This window comes from Lepisosteus platostomus, chromosome 12, assembly GCF_059453375.1.
Source record: "Lepisosteus platostomus isolate fLepPlt1 chromosome 12, fLepPlt1.hap1, whole genome shotgun sequence".
Lineage (NCBI taxonomy): Eukaryota > Metazoa > Chordata > Actinopteri > Semionotiformes > Lepisosteidae > Lepisosteus > Lepisosteus platostomus.
In genome coordinates this window covers 31,080,283-31,100,837 of record NC_142622.1, presented here as the reverse complement: position 1 = coordinate 31,100,837, position 20,555 = coordinate 31,080,283, and the positions used below count along the sequence as shown (strand labels likewise).

Genomic DNA, 20,555 nt, shown 5'->3' with positions numbered 1-20,555 from the left:
TCAAAGCCTGCACTCCGCAAGAAGAAGAAAACATAACCAGTAGCTATGTCTCCCACAGACCTTACCTTGAGAATGGTGATATTCCAGGTAAAACTCTCCACAGCCTTCTGTAGCTTCCGGCCTTTAAGTCCCTCTTTTACTGCTACACTGTGCAGATTCTCGTGGAATTCCATGCCTGTGAATATTCAAACACCCACTTACATTTGTTCTGTGCCGCATTGTAAAAGAGTACACATTACACCACGGCATTTAATCTAACAATCAGGCAGCAGTTTGGAGATGTCATTAGAAGCTCTGGACTTTGGCCAAAAGGTCATAGTTTATATAGTTTTAGTTTGATGTTGGAGTGATACCTCTGAACTGTGTCCCAAATGGGGTTTTCTTAGCCAGTTTCCATCAAGCAAAGAATTACATGTAATATAAATATTTTTGGGGCTTGTTTATACCAGCTTTCTAAATAGGACATACTAGATGTTTTCCAATAAGTCTGTTTTTCTCAGCTACCGAACTTAGTGGAGAACTGTACACAAACAAGAAGGGATTTCAAATAAGTACCCTTTATTATTCATTTTGTTATCTAGTAAAAACAAACAGGAATTGTCTTCCATCAAAATGATTAATGCCTTTTTAATTGGCCTTTCTCAAGAAAGATATCAAGACAACAGTTTGAAACACTGCTTCTCAATAAAATAATCTGACAATACTACAGGCAGACTTTTCAAAATCTGCAATTACATTCCTTTTGAACACAATATCTTAAACCATCCCAGAAAATTGTGGCTGGCAGTAAATGTGCTTCAGTTTCCCTTTCAATTTAAAGGTCTGTAAAAGCAACTGTTTCTATAGAAACAGAACATGAAGAGGAGCTTGAGGCATACCTTTGAATGTAAGATCCAAGCCAGAAGTTGAAGGATAGACTACTTTTAATACAGTATGTTAATATCTGCTTAGAAATCCAGTACAATATGACTAAATTATGACAAAATTAGTAAAAAAATAATGTTACAAAAGGCATATTGTATGAATTTTAAAATACATAAAGAAAATCTACCAACAAGACCAATTGATATAAAATACAACATAAAACAACCCCTTTACTGAGGAAAGAAAACCTATCAAAAGGATCACATGCTCTCTGCCAGAGTGAGGTGGTATTGCAATGAGAAGGCTCAAACATAAAAGACAAATATTTGATTTAAGACAAATGATAACAAAATAAATATTAGCAAATTATCTGCAATCACTGCTATGATTTGTAATGATTTGTAATCATTACTTGAGTTCAGGACTTCTACAATCTACCTACAGTACATTCACTCAAATATGTAGATTCTTACTGCAGACTATCTGAGACAGATGTTTAGGGAGATAATACCTGTTGCAACAAAAGACTCGACAGAATAGTCCTCTTTCTAACACTAATGCTAAAGTACTGTATGAAAACTACTGTACATTTCAGTCTAAAGCAAAAAATGCATCCCAGAAATACTGTTCTACTTGACAGGAACTAAAAGGAAATAAATCTTCCCTCAAATATAAACAAAAACATTACCTTTTCCCTAAACTCACTTCTCTTTAATGCTCAAAAATATATTTTAGTTCAGTATTTAAAGATGTTATCTTGTTATTGTGTTTGGGCATCTTTCCTAGATGTCTCTGCCACTCCAAAGATGGGAAGTAAAACTAAACTAGGCAGGGACATCTAGGGAAGAATATGAAAGGAAATCTTGGATATTTTGAAAATAATATATTCAGAATATGTGATTAGTGATCTGCAGCACATTTCTACCTACAGTAACTCTCTACATTTTGTAAGCCTTGTTCCTGGCCTTAGTGACTGATTTCCTGTTTTAGGTTAGTTTCATACATACATAAAACAAACTTCCAACCATCTTAAGCAACTCAAGTATATGTTTAGATACACTGGAACCACTCAGAATGTAGCCTCCATAAGCCACCTGTGAGTTTAACCCAAGGAACTGGTGTGTATTGGCTCAATGGTACAGAATGTTAATTGGTTATGTCAAATTTGTATATACTGTAGGTATAATTGGCCTACCCTTCTGGCACACAGCAACACAGTACTGTATGTGACTGCAGAAAAAAAATAATACTTGGAATAAATAAATTAATGGAAATACTGGAAATAAACCATAAACAGTAAAAAATTCCTTTTTTTAATGATAAGACATCAGGGGAGAATCACATGGTTCAAGCAGTTTGTAGGTATATCACTTTTTATCTTGCATTCTGTTGTTTAGCTTAATCGTTTTTTGAAGTAAAACAACAGGCACTGACAAATTAATTGGGCCCATTTAAATGGCCACCATGCAACTGGCTAAACATGATAAGGAATACTGATGAAACCCTTTCATCCACAATACACAATGGTCACAATGCATAACTTCTTTGTCTATGGTACCAGCTGTATTAAGTTTATTTTGCAGTTCTAATAACCTCCTCTATATTTTATAGTTATCATAGCTCACAGGAAGCAGATTTTGAAACAGCATTGCCCTTTAAGGTTAGTAAAGCACTACAAACATTTTTACTAAACACACTCTATGCATGAACTGTTTTCAGCATAGTCCACCAAGGAAGAAACACGGAGTACAGAAATACAGCACTGGGCACTTCAGTACTATGCAGGTCCCAGATGATGAAAAGCCATCCCTTAACATTTGTAGGAAATTTTATGGCAGGACATTGTAGGGAAACAGAAATGATACCCTTCATATTTATCCCTGGCCTTTATCCAACTGTTCTACACCTTAATATGCCTTTGGAAATCCAAAATGAGGCTCTTTTTCTTTATTATCCGAACACTGTGATACACTGCAAAAGGTTTTCTCTATTTTTTTGCTCTATATCTGCCAGAAACAATCTGCACAAGTAGCTGTATTTCCAGGATTGAACTGCAGCTCTTGCAAAGAAGTAGGTAAGGTAAACCAGGGTCCTGTCTTATTCTGATTATCTGTGATGAGATGTACTGTAATTTATCCTACCCTTTGAAGTCTTCAGTTGAAGTGTTCAAGGTTTAAATAAAATAATGAGCTTAAAATGTGTGTATATAATTTTGTTATTTCACAAAACGAGACAGCAAGAAGAGTCTGAATAATTTTGAAAGAACTGTCATGAATCTAATTAACGGCTCAGTATGACAGCAAAAAAAATGAGGTCACACACTTCCTGAAATACCAGCAAACATGAGCAGTTCCTACTGGTCTAAATGAATTTATGATTCAAATGTTGTTGTTGACAAACAGCAATAAGTCAAGAAAAATAATTGGAAAAGCAAATAGGGCTTTTGGCAAATGAATAAATATTTTTGTGACTGTAAAATATTACTTTTAAAATAAATTCGAAGAATACACGGCCACTGTATTCTTCACTGTATTCTTTAGGTGTCTACGAAGACATCTAAAATCTATGTTTCACATCAAATACGTAAGAAGAATATTGAGAATAACTTAAAAGGATCACAAATCCAACAAGGAAAGATAGAAAAAATGAAGAACTGTAGTATTGTAAGTACTATAAGTTTACAGCAATAGACTTTTTATTTTTTAAGCATTTAATGAAAAATTCATTGTCAATTGTTTAATTATTACTTCAGAACTCTCACATTCACACTGAATGTCCAAAATATTATCTTATGTGAGGTCACAGATATAGAATGTTTTTTCTTCTCTAAATTTACATTTTTCTTTATTCCTTGTTCAAATCAGCTTGGCAGCTTCCTTTCATTTAGGACATTTATAATAACATATTTATGACCTAGTTTTGGCAATACTAAAACAGAAGGGGTTCACTGACTATGATTTTGACAAATACATCCCTTATCAAGTTCAAGTTCAAGTTTATTGTCATTATACTCATATACAGATATATGGTATAACGAAATGCTATTTAGCTAGCTCTCAGACGATAAGTAGTACAAAAAAACAACAATACAATTGTATAATAAAAGAAAGACAGAGACAACAGGCAGTGTGCAAAAACAACAACAGGAAATGTGCAAAACAACAAAAAGGTAACAGGTAATGTGCAAAACAACATCAGATGTGCAAAAACATGCATCAACAGAATGAAATAGGGAGTGAGCTTTTTGACATGTGAAGTAGAGGTAGATTTCAATGTGTGTTTGAGTTTTTGGTAAGAAAGAAGGCACTGTGAGGTTCAGATCATAGGTGAGAGGTGAGGTGAGAGTGAGAGAGGCTGGGAGTTTAATAGTTTGATAGTGCTGGGGTAAAAACTGTCTCTGAGTCTGGTAGTCCGGGCCTGAAATGCTCCGGTACCGTTTTCCAGATGGTAGAGGGTCATACAGTCTGTAGCTGGGGTGTGTGGGGTCTTTGATGATGCTTAGAGCTTTCCTCAAGCACTGTCTGTCATAAATTATGACTCATGACTCCTTAATTAAATCATGCTTGTTTAGGCTCCAGCCTTTTTTTTACGTATTGCATTAAAACAAGAGAATGGGAATCCCAAATTTTATGCATTCAATTTTTAATTATTTTGTTTCTCCACTGACATTTTAATCCATGCAATTACATATCCATAACACTACAGTTGGGGGATCAGACTATGTCTCAATTCCCTTCAGAGGCCTCAAAACAGATTGCCACAGAATTAGTTTCAATCCAAAGTGAGACAAAGATGATCTAATTAGTAATTAAAAATTAAAAGGGGGCTCCTAATAATTAAAGAAAGTGTATTTACAGAATCCATAAAGAGTATTAAAGGCCATGGATTTTTCTGCATGTCAACAGTAACTAGGGCTTTATAAATTATGAGGAAAGTGATAATTCCTGTGCTTTATCAAAATATCTATTAAACACCCAGGGCCATCTTTTACTCTCTCCTAACAAGCTAATTACTTTCTAATACAATGGTTTTTAGGCAATTTTATGCATTTTTTTTAAATACATAGATTTTTTCTGGTTTTTAAAAAAATCTATTGCAATATATTTTCTCCCAAGGAAAACTAAACATTTGTCTCCTTTTACAATTCCATCTCCGCATTTATAATGACCAGATTAAAAATTTAACTTCTGAAGATTTTTTCAAACTTGCCCAAAAGGTTCTTAGACATACAAAGGCTGAATTGAGCTTCTGTACATGTACCACTTTATTACAGGCAACAGTGGGAGCAAATCAATGTACAGTATCTCTGCATTTTTACAGTTGCATTTCTGACTGCATTTTGCACTTCAGTAGGTGCTTTGTCACAAGGAAAATGAACATTTCACACTTGTTTATTACATTGCCAGGATTCTGAGATATGTTCTGTTGCACTTCACAGGGGGAAGCCTAGCTTTATTCAACAACAGGAAATAAAACCAAACCACTCCCTCCCCCCAGAATTCAGATCGTTTGGAGTTTCATCTTCCTTCATACCGTCATACAGTACTTTTTTATGCTGTTGAACAATTGATTTGTTATGCCTCATGAATGAAAAGCTTTTCCGATTAACTGAAGTGAAATGATCAGTGCTTTTCAAAGTCTGAAATATCCATCCACCGTTCTGTATCTTTCCATGGGCATGTTCTCATGTCAGGGAAAACTGTTGAAGAGCTGCAGATTTCTTGAGCATACTGTATTATTCTTCCCACTTGACGCATACTTAGTATAAACTCCACTAAATTAAAATGTAGGAACTCGGGTTATAAAGAAGCACTACACTGCTGAAATACAGCTAGAAGGGATGAAGACCAGACATACAAGTCAGATGCCTCACAAATCTCAAGTCACACTTCATTTCATTTAAGACACAGTACTTTAAGGAGTCCATGTGCTCCCACTCCCACCATTGTAGCTCAATGTAGCCAGATGTCAGGCACTCTGGGTTTGGCCTCCATAGGATCATATGGGTTCCAATTTAGGGGCAAGAAGATCAACTATATAACATGGCAATCAATTGCTACACTAGCAGATTTCAGAAAATGCAGGATTTTACTTTTACCACCAAAAGTAGTCTTCTGTGAAAGATATTGAATATATGAAAAGTGTTCTGCATTCTCCAAGCACTCATCATGAAACTAAATTGATGGCACCAGGTTATGTGGATCTGGAGTTCCCTAATGGAGGACTTGGATCTTCTTAATGTCAGGTCCCATCCCATATGATTCAGTAAACAATGTAATTGTCCCAAGATATATTTCTATTAAAGGCACATACCGCAGTAATATCAGTGTACTGGAGTTTGATGACTAATGACTCTATTCTAATTGACTCTATTTCTAAATGGAAGATGTAATTATACAGTAAAGGCAACAAATGCTGCAATGTATTTTTCAAAACAAAAGAAGAATAAACTGTTTACACAACAGTGATTTACAGTAGTCAACTTGATATAGCCAGCAGCCATATCACCCTGCAACTCACAACTGGGCGCTCACCCTGCGGTCCACGTGGGTCCTAATGCCCCAGTATAGTGATGAGGACACTACACTGTAAACAGGCGCTGTCCTTCGGATGAGATGTAAAACTGAGGTTCTGACTCTCTGTGGTCATTAAAAATCTCAGGGTGTTTCTCGTAAAGAGTAGGGGTGTAACCCCGGCGGCCTGGCAAAATTTCCCATTGGCCCTTACCAATCATGGCCTCCTAATAATCCCCCTCTATGAATTGGCTTCATTAGTCTGCTCTCCTCCCCACTGATAGCTGATGTGTGGTGAGCGTTCTGGCGCACTATGGCTGCCGTCGCATCATCCAGGTGGATGCTGCACATTGGTGGAGGGGAGTCCCCATTACCTGTAAAGCGGTTTGAGTGGAGTGTCCGGAAAAGCGCTATATAAGTGTAAGCAATTATAATTATTATTATATACACAGGTATTTTTAATAGACAATGTCAATAGCATGTGCCATGCTAAAGTATGAGCTCCAGCACCACTGAACAATTTCACTTCTCGATGTTTACAAGTCCCTAAAAGACTTTGTCCCTAGACCTAGGTTTCAGCAGTACACAACATTTTGCAAGATTTTATTCAGATTTAGGAAGTGTAGTTTCAGCTTGAATGGATTTACTGCACTTATAATTCTCTGTCCCTCCTCTGCCGTTTGAAGCTTAGCTCATTATGTTGTGATGCCATGAGAGGCTGTTTCCTTGCGAGGGGTTACTTTCCCCAGAGGGGAAAAGTCATGATGGAATTCAGGATCAGGATTCAAAGGAGGGGAATTTGAGAAGCTCAAGTCCGCATACACACCATGTATTGCAAATGCACAACTGGAAATGATAGAAACCTGTTTTGTGATCACAATATTTGTTTTCAGTTACATATTTTCTGAATTCATTGTACATACAGTATACTGTACCTGCCTCTTGTATGCTCCTGCTCCTTGAGTGGCAAAATAATGAGAAAATCGTTCTTTTTTGAGTCCTTGAAGGCCATTCACATAAAAACAATCTGTTAGGTCATACCAGCATATCCACTAATCTGAGGAACTGCAGTTTCAAACATTGAAACATTTATAACATTTAAGTCTTGTTATATTTGAGAAGCCTCACACAACATTTATACTACTGTTGAAGTGTCAAGTGGCAGGCTCTTGGTAACTGTCAGAATTTCATCTTTGTTTTTAAAATCTTTGAATAATGTCAGCACCGATTGTCATTTTCTCTTTAATAACTTCAGCATCGGTGAATTATTTTTTATGTTTTACCAGTAGATAGCTATTGGGAAGACATTTCTGTGCTAGTTTTGCCTGTGTCCAAAAGTTTATAAAAGATTGACTGCTGAGCTTATAAAATGCCCTTCAACTCTTCGACTGTACGAATCGTGCCATTTAAAGGATTTTTTCTCGAAAAAAATTACATACTGTACATTGAGTTGTGCTGTTTATCAAATTATCTCTTCTACTTGAGGCTATAGCCAAGTGACAAATGAGACAAATGCTTGTCTTTGATGGGCTCATTTAAGAAAAGGTTAGATTACATTTTATATTTGTTTTTCTATTACAAAATAAATAAGATGGAATGCTCTTCTCATTTCTTTTACAACTTTTCTATAGTGGTGATTAGCATACTTAACACACAAGAGGAAAGGCTATTTACAGTAAGCTTTAGGCGATTAAATCAAGTACTGATTTAAACTGGTCACCTTCAGTAGATACCAAAGAAAAAAAAGCAAATGTAACTTAATGTGAAACAATAAAAAACATCAGAAGCCTTCCTCATAGTGAAATAAATAACTCTGTCCTGTTTTAAAGTTTACCCACATTTGGTTTAAGGTTATTCTGAAACAGAACATCGACATTATGATTTCTGGCAGTTTCCTGGCATACACAACTGGATAGCTATCCTCCTATAATTCTGTGGCTGAGTGCTTAATGTATCCCATTCCTAATCAGACAAGTACTTGCTTGTAAGGTGGAACAAAACAGCCTGCAAATCACTTAAATTAAATAGGAATTAAATATAAAACACTAGTGTTTGCACTCAGTTGATTAATGGAATGAATAATTAATTATATAGTGTACTTAAATCTTCTTACGATAAATGAGCACTTTTGCACAGTTTTGCAGAGGCTTAATCTTGTGGGTTTTTTTTTAATTATAGCATATGTGTTTTGTTTATTTAATAAGGAAATCAATTTCTAGAGTTGCTTGCAACTTACAAGACATCACGAATCCCTTTAAATGAATAGTTTGAGATTTATTGGGTGTTCGACAATCTGAATCTGCACAGAAGATGACTAACACTATTCAAGGTAGAGACCCCTTAGAAAATATCCAGATCCAAAATACCAGACTTCTAGGACCATAATTGATTCGGGTACAGAAAAGTTATTGTGGGTGTTAAAGTGGCACACCAATTTGCAGTACCTGAGAAACATGAAATCACTTAACTCTGTAAAACATTTTACATATATTTTAACAAATATATGTAAAAATAAATGTACTAGAAACTATATCACCCTGCAGTTCACAACTGGCAACCCACTGAATCTAAGCAGGTGTGAGCTTGGTCAGTACCTGGATGGGAGACCTCCTGGAAAAGCTAAGGTTGCTGCTTGAAGGGGTTTTAGTGGGACCAGTAGGGGGCGCATAGCCTGCAGTCTGTATGGGTTATAATGCCCCAGTATAGTGATGAGGACACTATACTGTAAAAAAAGGCTTCGTCCTTTGGATGAGACTTAAACCGACAGTCCTGACTCTCCAGGGTCATTAAAAATCCCAAGTTGTTTCTCAAAAAGAAACTAATCATGACCTCTTAATAATCCACATCTATGAATTGGCTTCATCACTCTGTTCTTCTCCCCACTGATAGCTGGTGTGTGGGGAGCGCACTGTGCATACTGTGCACACTACGACTGTCATCACATCATCAAGATGGATGCTGCACATACTGTACAGTAGGTGGTTGTGGAGGGGAGTCCTCATTACCTGTAAAGTGCTTTCAGTGGAGCGTCAAGAAAATCACTAAATTATTATATTTAATAATAATAATAATAATGTTCCCTCCTAACCTCAAGGGATATTTGGCATTACACAACAATGTCACTATTTTCTTTTATTCTCTGGCACAGTTTGATTAGAGAACTGAGAACAAGCAAGTGGCAAACGCAGACAGAAAAATAAACAGAACGTTACACAACGTAACACAAGTCACACTATGAACAGATACACAATCCGTTAATACAGGTTTGTAAATACCAGAGTCCTGCCTTCTAGTCATAAAAAAAAACCCCGGGTCTGTTCCTATAATCTTAACAGTAAAATGATTCACAAGACAAAGAGAAAGCCAACATCCTTTTAAATATAACAGAAAAAAAGTATCACTCTAAACAGATATTTACGAATGTTTTATAAACCATTTCTATGTTCTAAATAACCCATTACAAAAACAGTAGAGATATATTTACTGTAGCATGTACTGTAGATTCCAACAAAAAGGAAATCAGAATTTACTAATAAATAAGATACCTAAATAGTGAGTCCCAGAATCCAGTACTCTGTAGAGGTTATATTACATGTACAAAATCTGGCTTCAAGCTTGATTCAAAGGAAGAACTATCTCCTAAAAAATAATCTTGTAGTGATGTTGAGGAAGGTGACAACCTGTTCTCTGTTCCCTTCCTCTCTGTCTGTTCCTCTGTTCATTCCTGTCAAAATACCTTTTCTGTTCAATGATCTATCCCTGTCATAAGGCTGCCATAATGGCCATAATGATCTGGTCACTATAAAATATTGAGTTTTAATAAGAATGACTCAATAATTTAACAGTGAGTTAGTTAAATGTGAGTTAATTATTAGGAATACGCCATCGATCATCTGTATCTTAGTCAAGGCAGCTGTGTAAATACAGCAAAACAGTTGAAATTGTTCCAAACCTCCAAAATAAGGCAACTTTAATAGGAACGTTTAACAAACTGAACTAGCTATCCCACACCAGCCACAACAATATTTTATAAGCAAAGTGTAGAGGTCAATTTATGTTTCTGTAGGTTTCGAACTGTTTCTGTATCAAACATGTACACTTTTTATATATTCATACAATTTGTCCTTACAAATAATAGATCTGATTTCAGAGAATATGGAATCCCTTGAACCGAATTCAGTGAAACACTGATGCATACAAATATCTTTCAAGCCCTGAAATTTAGATATGCAGATGAAGTGCAATTGCTAAATTGAATGTTACAAAAGGTTTGTTTGTCTGTGTATTCACAATTTCTAAGACTAACAAATTTGAACGCCAAAAAGGTACCAAAACTAGATACTATAAGAGGTAAAAAAAAATTCTGCAGAGAAACATGAGGCACTACTGCTATTCAACCTTCTCTGTAGGCATGTGGTTCAGTAAATCACAAACAACAACACAAAAACCTGAACTGTATTTTACACTAGTCCAAAATTATCATAATTTGTACCATTCATTCATGGGATCGGGCAAAGATGTTTTATTCTGAACACCAATAAACTATACACATTCGTACTGCATTTATCATTGTTGACTGCAGGCGGAATATTCTTCCCAAAAAAGCACTTCATTTTAAAGCTGATATTGGGCAGTAATTTAAATCAACACTGAACTACTGTATTTGTTCTTCAGATACATTTTAGGACTTGGAGAAGCAAAGTGATATTCAATTTAGAGGCTGTGAAGTTCAAAATGATGTTTGATGTCCCACCTTGTTACTGCCTTGTTTCATGGAAATTCAGTGCAACTGGCTGTCATACTGACAATAAGAAAAACTGTAGGAATAGTGATAAAACATCAGGTCTGCTAAGCCATAGAAACAGTGATTGAAAAAATGGATAGAAGCAGTATTAAAACCATGTCATGTTCACTATTCTTATTCTAAAGATGTGTTACGGCTCCTTTCCGGTAATCAAACCAATTGATCATAATTCATATCATAATTATTAGAATGTATCTGTTCTCAGATAGAACAAAACTATTTTCAGTTTTATGTGCATACATTTTTCTAAATCCCAATAAGTGGTTACAATGCTAATTTTCTATTAAAGAAATATTAAGGATATTTTTTAATTTAAATAGTAGTTTTTATTCCATAACGTTTTTACTCTAACCAGTATACTCTATATCCATGATAATGTATACAGTAAATACTAAATGTTATGAAAATAACCTACAGTTGAACTGAATGTTACTATGGCAATGTCACAATCCATTCTACATCTTATGATGTACAGTATAGGCGTAAGCATTCATAAGCATTTTGATTCTAAAGAAATGGATACAGTGACAGAAGAATTCCCTTTTCAGGCTGCTCATGAATATGTAAGGTTCCTGACCACACATTGTAAGTAAAGAGCTTTGGACACAATGATCATGCACAGACTTTCCTTGACTTATCTCTTTAAAAGAGGCCAAAATGGGTGTCTGTTTACCTGCCAGACGCCAGGCTGTGCAACGGCTGGTGTTCTTCAACAGTAGGTGTTGCAGATTGTTAAAAAAGAAGCTGTTCATGGGCCAAACTCTTGTGTGTTAAATTCAGCTTGAAGTTGTTTTATAACCTTATAACACTCATCACTGGTGGAGGGCAGATAAGAACCAATCAAAATATTTTTCCTCCAATGACAGCGTTGTTTTCACCAGTAGTACTAAAAGCAGAGCTAAGTTTTGGAGTTGCATTAAAAAGAAACGTAAAGGAGTTTTCTTGTGCTATGAAAAAAACCTCAGTTTGGTTTATCTGTTTAGACAGGTCTTGCCAATCAAAAGTCAGCCTTAAGGGACAACTCAGAACAATACAAAACACAAAAAGCTGTAACAATCTTTCACAAATCAAGAACACATTATCAAATAAACTTCTACATTTTACAACACTTGCAGCATGGTGGTGCAGTGTGAAGCTCTATCACTTTACAGCTCAGGGTCCTGGGTTCAAAACCAGCTCTGTGTGGAGCCTGGAAGTTCTTTGTTGGTATGGGTTTCCTCCTACATTTCAAAGACTTATTGCATAGTTTATCTGGTATCTCTAAATTGCACCCTGTGTGCGTGCCCTGCATTGGTTTTGCTATTTGTCCAGTGCATAGTCCCACCTTGTGACCTCTGCCTGCTGGTTAGACTCTGGCTCACTTCAAACATCTAAGGATATAGTTGTCACTGAGAAAGGACAGATGAAGTTTTCAAGTCCTCTGTAAGTCAGAATTAACAATAAATTGGCAATTATTGCCTTTCCATGCTGGGTTAATTTCACAGCCAGTTAAAAGAATGCCACTTATTTTAATTGACACTACAATGTGGTACAGAATAAAACAGTGTAGCTGGATAACAGATAAACTTTATGAGAGGTCAAAGAAAGAATAACTTCCCTTTACTTTTTAAAAGTAGATAAAAAACATTGAGAATACTTAAGACTGGATTAGAAAAAAGGTACTTGCTAAACAAAATAAACAAGTACCCTTTGATGTGGTGTTTTGTCATTTATGACTACCGTATTTAGTATAGTATATTTAGTTAAAATTACTTTATGCATTACTTTAATGTAACAATCTCCAATATTAGGAAGCCAATCATAACAAAATGCTGCATCCAGTATGAGAAATGCTACTACTGTATGTCCCTACTGCCTGCTAATAATAAGGCTATCACTGAAACTGTCTGCATAGCTAAATCTCCAGGCATTATCTAGAATAATTGCCAAAACCAACTGACAACATTTAGCTTAGATCTCATACCAACTAGAACATTAAAAGACTTTATACATTTGCCCATATAACAAAGCTCATGCACTCAGCCAGTCACTGAAGTGACGTAATCCTCCTCAGAAATCTAGACAGTGCAAAACTCTGGGATGGCAACGGTCTTGCGGTGCAGCGGAATTCTCTGCTGGCTAGAGAATAATGTTATATGGCTCTGGGCTCACTAGCACCATGTGTTGCCTTCTGGTTCAAATTGTAAAAAAAAAACCTTACACTCAGACAAACTATGTTTGTTCATATTTTATCAAGGTACATATAGAGTACAGAACGGCTCTGTGCTTGGACTAAAACTGTTTTCCCTATAGGTGCTTCCACTAGATGACATAATCAGAAAACAATGTATTGTACACTTTCAGTCATACCTCCTCAGCCATAAACAATCTATCCACCTGTATTCCTGACAGGATTCTTTTAAATTTAAGGTACATTGTGGCAAATGGTATTAATGCCCTCAAGGCTTGTTTTTGATAGGTCTAGGTGTTCTTGGATTACTTACACTCAGAAATCAATCAGTGGTTTCTGTTTGAACTGTAACTGCAGTCTCCAATTAAATATCAACTCCCTTACTAAACTGTAACAGCTGTGAAATGATCGCTGGACTGGGACTGAAATGTCAAATGGATTTCCTATCCAGAGACGGCCACTGTAGTAAAGTATTTCCACAGCTGATTGAGGTGATCGAGATGTTCAGTTATGAGGCTTTTTAAATGTTTTTTTTAAGAGCATTTTGCTTGTTGCAGTGAATTCTGTCAGCATTATAAAGCACTGAAGGGGATTTTGTTGGACACAAGATACCCGAGAAGTTCAGTTTTTTTTAATCATTGCTTCTACTTTGTCATGCATTTTGAACACTGTGATGGCAACGCCCTGGACACTTGAGTTCATTTCATTCCCACCCGAAAATAGTCTGCCAGATCTGCTAGTTTCTGTAGCCAGTCTTCTTTATGCAAGCAAGATGAGAACTCAGATGGGATGGCCATAAAGATTTGCTGAACTTCCTTCACATTTCAGTTAAAAAAAACACTTCAAGGTGTTGTAAAATCCTTTAATTCAGTAGGTGAGCTTCAGTGAAGTTAACTATTTTCACAGAATCATTCAGTACTGACAGGAGTTCTCCTGGCATAATTTAAGGGCCTCTCAATGAATATACAGTATACCTAGGAAGCCAGTGGAGCAACCTTCTTGATGTGAGCTACCACTCCTCTATGTTTTTCCGTCATCACTGATGCAATTGTCATTGACAATCAAAGTCCCACGCAAGCGTGCCCAGTCAATTTCATTGGCTTTTGTGAAAATGTCAGTTAAATTAAAAATATATCCCCCGTTGCATGGGTGGGAAGGGGTAGACAAAACCAAAAATCCTCACATTCTGTATCCTCAAATAAGTAATGAACGCGAACCAAAATATATGCCAGATTTGCAACGTCTGTCGGCTTGCATTAATTGTTTCTTTGCCACACAGGTACTCAGCGATGAACATTCAGCTATGTCCAATATCCCCAAAACCCCAAGTACTCAAGGAAACTAACAAAGGCTATTGTGTTGACCAAACCCAACCTTTTTTCACAATCTCTTTATTTTGTATCTCTCCCCTTGTTTGTTTTACCTTATCTATCCGGAACATCCATTGTGACAAAACAGGAGTACTTCAACTATAATCTACAGTACCTTAAAGAACTGTGTCAATGCTCCAGAAAATCTAATTTTTTATTTAGTTTGAAAACTGCTTAATTAAGTATATAATTTTAAAAGGCTGCTAAGTGTTAGAGTGTATCTTATCATGTAATTCATGTATAACTGTGATCTTCCATTCAGTTCCTGTATTATACTTTCTCATATTCTATTTTCTCACTGCCTGGATGGATCCCAGTGCTGGGATCAGATGGTTGGCACACATGTCCTGATGGCCAAGGACATCAGAACCTGGAACAGCAGATTCACAATAAGACACAGGAATCTTCAGCTAGCTTACTTGGATAACCATGGCGACAGACACCGGAGGGCAGGATATCAGCCAAGACCCCAAAAAAATAAATCCCAAGAAGTTTATTTTCTCCCTCTGAGAATTTTTTATCCTATTCTCTGCACCCAGTGGTCAATTGTTATTATTGTGTTAACTGGTACATAAGTCTGTAAAGGGATCTGTAGCAAAGTATTGCAAAGGGAGTTATAGCAAATAAAATAATTTATTGATTGATATTTAATCCTATTTTATCCTGTTTACTACATTGAGAAGCCATCAAATTTTTAGTTGCTTGTCATTTGAAATTCTCTAATTAATCTTTTACGGTTGAAAAAAATTGGTCTATCTTCAACTGCTCACGTGTGGGATTACAGTGTGGCAGCAGCTCGTTGTCTGACCGGAAGGCGTTACAGGGGGTGATCAGGTCAGCCCAGTCCATCATTGGAGTACAGCTCCCCTCTATTTTGGACATTTTTACAACTCGCTGTCTCAGGAAGGCTAGAAGTATCGCTAAGGATACCAATCATCCTGGTTTCTCATTTTTTTCCCCCCTTCCCTCTGGTAAGTGTTATAGGAGCATAAAGGCACAAACTTCCAGATTCAGAGACAGTTTCTTCCCACAAACTGTCAGATTACTGAACTCTACCCCTACCACTGGCTCACACTGATGTTGTATGTTATTTAACTTGTTGATGCTGCTGCTGTTCTGTGTTTATGTTTTTTTTGTTGGTGTTTCCTTAATGTCTTTGTATTAAAGCATAGTTGCAAATAAGCATTTAATGCACTTGTGCATATGGCAATAAACTGAAATGAACCGAACGTCCTAAACAACTTCATAGATTACTGAAATAACATAGAAAAAACAGAAAATTAATAACATGGTGCAAAAACACTTAAAATCTGGGAAGGTCTGCTCTGAGATTAGACAAACTCTGAAAAAATTTGCATAAGTATAAGATGAAATCAGTCATAACTTGTCAGACACATTGAAGTGATTATTCCTGTCCCCGCCATCTTGAAAATGCCTAATTCATATTCTCTATTGTATCTTTGAACAGATTCACTTTTGTTTCACAGAAAATAAAATGTTATGTTGTACTAAAGACTTTGACAAAGCTGCTCTGATGTCCTTGGCTACCTGTATCAGACTGCAGCTGCTTTAATCACACAGACTGCATCTGATTGAGCCAAACAGTGATTAAAATATTGTGTAATATTTTACACAGGTCTAACACAGCACACAGGCTGGCACACGTTAATGAATGTTAGATTCTAATTTGTATTTCAATGTAATGGTAGCTCCTGGTATATCAGACTTTGTTTTTTGTCTAGCTTTTATTTTTTCATTGGTCCCATCTTTATCAGATCAAAAGTGAGAGCTTCTTTAACGCACAATATATTTCCTTTCTCTGACACACTTAAAACACCATGCAAAACTGCTAATAAACCATTTGCAAGACAGTAGTTCAAAAGACACCACTCACCTGCTTTCTGGCACTGCATTATCTTTTCATATACCCCATCAGCATTTTCAATTAGAGACTTGCTCGTCTGAATCATCTGCAAAAGAAATTTAAATATACAGTAATTATCTTGGGGTTTGATTTATTTTGAAAATTTGTTTAGGAAACATGAGGACTGGAAAATTATCAATGTCTGTTTTGAAGGAAATTGAAAAACCACTTCAACTGATCTACCCAGAGGGGGTAGTTGGTGATCAATAGATTTCGGTTCACAATCCACGCTATATTTGAACTACTCAGTAAAATACAAAAACAGTAACCTCATGGTGGTTATATTTTCATTAAATGTGTAAAAAGTTATTTCCTCCATTTCATAAAAGTTGTTTATTAGTATTAGTTACATCTTTTTTTTACTTTTTTTGTGTTGCACATAAACTAAAAATCTTTCATTTTCTCTTCTTGCTTTTAAACATGACTATTTCACTGTAAATGTGGTTATTTCAATAATATAAACAGCAATAACCAACAGCTTGTCTAATGATCTGCTGTCTTAACTGAATTAGTTAAGATTACCATGACACATTATGAGATAGTTTTCAGCTGAGTCTTTGAGTCTACTGCTTATTCTAAGAATAACTTTGCATCCTTGACAGATTCCTCTGAGGGAAATCACTTTGCAACCTTGACAGATTCCTACTCAAATTATTTAATGGCTGAACTTATCCCAGACAACTTTATGACACAAGATTTAATCCTAACATGCTGATGTGAGCTACAATAAATAACTGTCTTCTAAATATTAGAATTTAAACATACTGTATACAAAAGTTATTTATGTAAGACAGTGAGGTAGGCTAGCCCTCAATGTGATGACCTATGTCAAAGAGAATGATCATCAAACAGCTTCCAGCTTGGATTCTGCCTGAGGGGAACTGGTAGATGGAGCTCAGTCTAGCTAGGTCAGCCTCTGTGTTTCATGCTACTGTAACAACAGGTAGACAAGAAATTTAGCGAAACCCATTTGGTTTTGTCAAAGTTTACTAAAAGAGAGGATAGTATTCTCAAAGTAAATTGGGTACCTGACTGTGTGAGGGATGGGCTTCATCCAGGATGTTAACTACAGATGACCTTCATTAAATATAAATGGCCGCAAAAATAGTAACTGCTAATATATCTTCCTTTCCTGCATAACAGACTACAGATACAAAAAGTCAATAGAAACTACATTTCAGTTACAACGCTGAATATGATATAGCCACAATTAGCCCCATCTGAATCACACAGCAGAGCTGGGTTTCCTCCTTGTATCACACCTTGTTTTCTGTTTCTTGACACAGATTTGAAAACAGACACTGTAAGCAAAGATTGAGGATTTAAAATGAATACATTTCAACAGTTTTTTTTTAAACTGTCCAGCTGAACACAAATCAACTTCACCCTGAACCACTGTCATAGGATTACAGCATACTTTAGTTTAAAGTGTTACATGTAATCCTGTTAAGTTATATGAATTATACTTAAATCTTGGTTACAAACACTTATGTATTTCAAAATCATTTTAGGTAATCTTAAATTATTTACTTAAATGTTGTTATTCACTAGAATGTTATTTTAATTCTGTAGTACCAAATATTATGTTTGCATAAAACCCACATAATAAAACAACATACAGTATGATTAAATGTTGAGCTCTATTTTGCTCTGTTGTTTAACCCTGTTGAGTTATAAAAATTCAATGGTTATTCACAAAACAACAATTCAATGGCAATCTGAATGCTGTTGTGGCTTGAACTCAAAATTGCCTGTAATATATCATTGCATTTTCCCAAGTTGCTCAAATTAGGCAAGTTCTTCTGCATTTAAAAATGAACAATTCTGTGGGGCCTACTGAGTGTCTCCTGAGTCTTAAGATGTGACATAGATGAATGTAATTGGGATTTGCCAAACAGCAATGCACAAGTTCTCACTGTCAAAGTAGAGCAGGCTTGATTCCAGGGTTCAATGGCTCATCTTGTAATGTAAGAACAAATAAAAACAAAACAACATTTCAACACTACCACCTGCAAAAATATATACCCCCTGACATCATTAGAACTCCCTTGAATCTTCCAATATTGACCCATAAATTTTGGTTGTATTATAAATAAAAATAAAAAGGGGTGGATAACAAAACTAATAGAAAAAGGGTACCAGAACTAATAGAAAAAGGACAACAGAAACGCTAACTTTGGGGAATCACTCTGGTACAGACACAGAATGGTAACTTATATTATACTAAAGCACAACACAACCTGACCCGGTAATGGAATCATGTGATTGATTGTCAACCTTGAAAAAACTAGTCATATGTGCAGTGGTAGACTATTTGCAGTTTTCTATGTCTTGAATGAGAGCTGCCCCAATTTTTGAGTTGGACTCCACTGTATGAATCACTGACACAATACTCAAAAAGTAATTTGACTCTGTCTTGTCTATCTATAAATATTAATACATGCTCTAGCACTCTCTCTGTAATTAAATCACAGTTCTGATGACGAATGAAGAATTTGTTAATTATGTTTTCCTTTTGGCCAACTGATGATTTGGCAAGCAGAAAATCACTCCACACATTGCATGAGCTTAAAATATTTTCTATGAATTTGTTGTTAAACTGTTCCTATAAATCTTGGGGGCACTGGAGAAGGGTGGGGGAGTATAAGCAGCGACCCTCTTGACATCGCTGTTCTTTCTGCTTAGATTAATCGGGTATGAGGAGGTGCCACTGGGTTCTGTTGAGTAGGGGAGGAAAGGTGTAAAGAAGAGGCGGGACAGTGGGAAGAGGCATGTTCACATTTACGCTCTTGAATGCGGACAGTAGGTCCAGCTCCTGAACTTGCAAAATAAAAACCTCCAAAGATAGGGTAGAAATGGGAAGGAGAGTTAGATGATCCTTAAGTTCCTCAGATAAGCCCCTTCTGAATTGGAAAATTTAGGCTTCATCATTCCAGGACAGGTCCATGTCCATGGTCCAAAAATCAGTTACTGTATGTAATCTTGGAGGCGTCTGTTTCCTTGAGTCAGAGCAGCTCACCGGAGAGCCGTAAGATGAGCTGATGAGGCTTGGCCGAAGACAGGAGACTTGCCCGTCCGGAAAGGAGAGAGATGATGAAAGTAATTCTTTCCCCATCAGAAGGAAAACAGTCTGGGTGTAGTTGGAAGAGGAGACAGCACTGGGTCAGGAAGCCATGGCACTTGATTGGATCCCCGTTAAACATATACTGTATATGGTCGGAGAGTTGCCGCACTGTGTAATGGAGTTGCATCAAGGCAGAAGAGTGCTGCGCAAGTAGAAACCGCATGGCGTGAGAGCCCGCAGGATCCATGCTTTGGCCCAGCGATTCCGTAGCAAATTCGTGAGAAAAGATAGAATTGTACGCAGGGCTTTTTGGAAGGTTGACTAGCCAAATCTTCAGGACGAGAATCAGGGTCGGTACGGAAGCGTACGTCAAGTATGCAAACTTGAATATTGCAAAGCACGAGTACTAGAGTGAGCTCTAAAAGACGTATTTCAGTCACTGAGCAGGAAGGTGAGTATGAGAAGGTCTTAAATAGGAGAGGTGCATTACCAGGGAAAAGCGGGGTTGGATAATTAGGGCAGGCGTGGACGTTTGTGATAATCAGTGAGCATGTGAATGCTGTGTCTTTCACGGGAGTGCGTGGAATGTAATTGTGTGATTGTGTGCACATGGGAATGTGTGCTGAAGCCGTGGGAGGCGTGACAGGAAAAGACTGTGATGTTGACACATCATTTTCATCTTCTAGACAAAGTAAGGCAGCAAGAATATAAATCAATGATTTCAGTACAGATATATGTGTTACGCATTCCGCACGTGTCTTTGACCCATCTTGCATTCCCATGCGCACTGTGTTTAACAAACACTCACGCCGCAAGTAAAGTACCTATCACCGTTCACTCCCGTCA

General features: G+C 36.6%; 1 protein-coding gene across 2 annotated transcripts in view; it reads right to left on the bottom strand.

Annotated features, from left to right (window-relative positions):
- Positions 1-20,555, bottom strand: part of plcl2 (phospholipase C like 2) — a 115,173-nt gene that overhangs the window by 8,691 nt on the left and 85,927 nt on the right. For both annotated transcript variants that reach the window (XM_088601616.1, XM_088601615.1), the window contains 2 exons: positions 16,616-16,691; positions 66-175 (listed from right to left, as the gene is read on the bottom strand). In XM_088601616.1, coding sequence (XP_088457742.1) covers positions 66-175; positions 16,616-16,691 — 186 coding nt within the window. The remainder of the gene's footprint in view (positions 1-65; positions 176-16,615; positions 16,692-20,555) is intronic.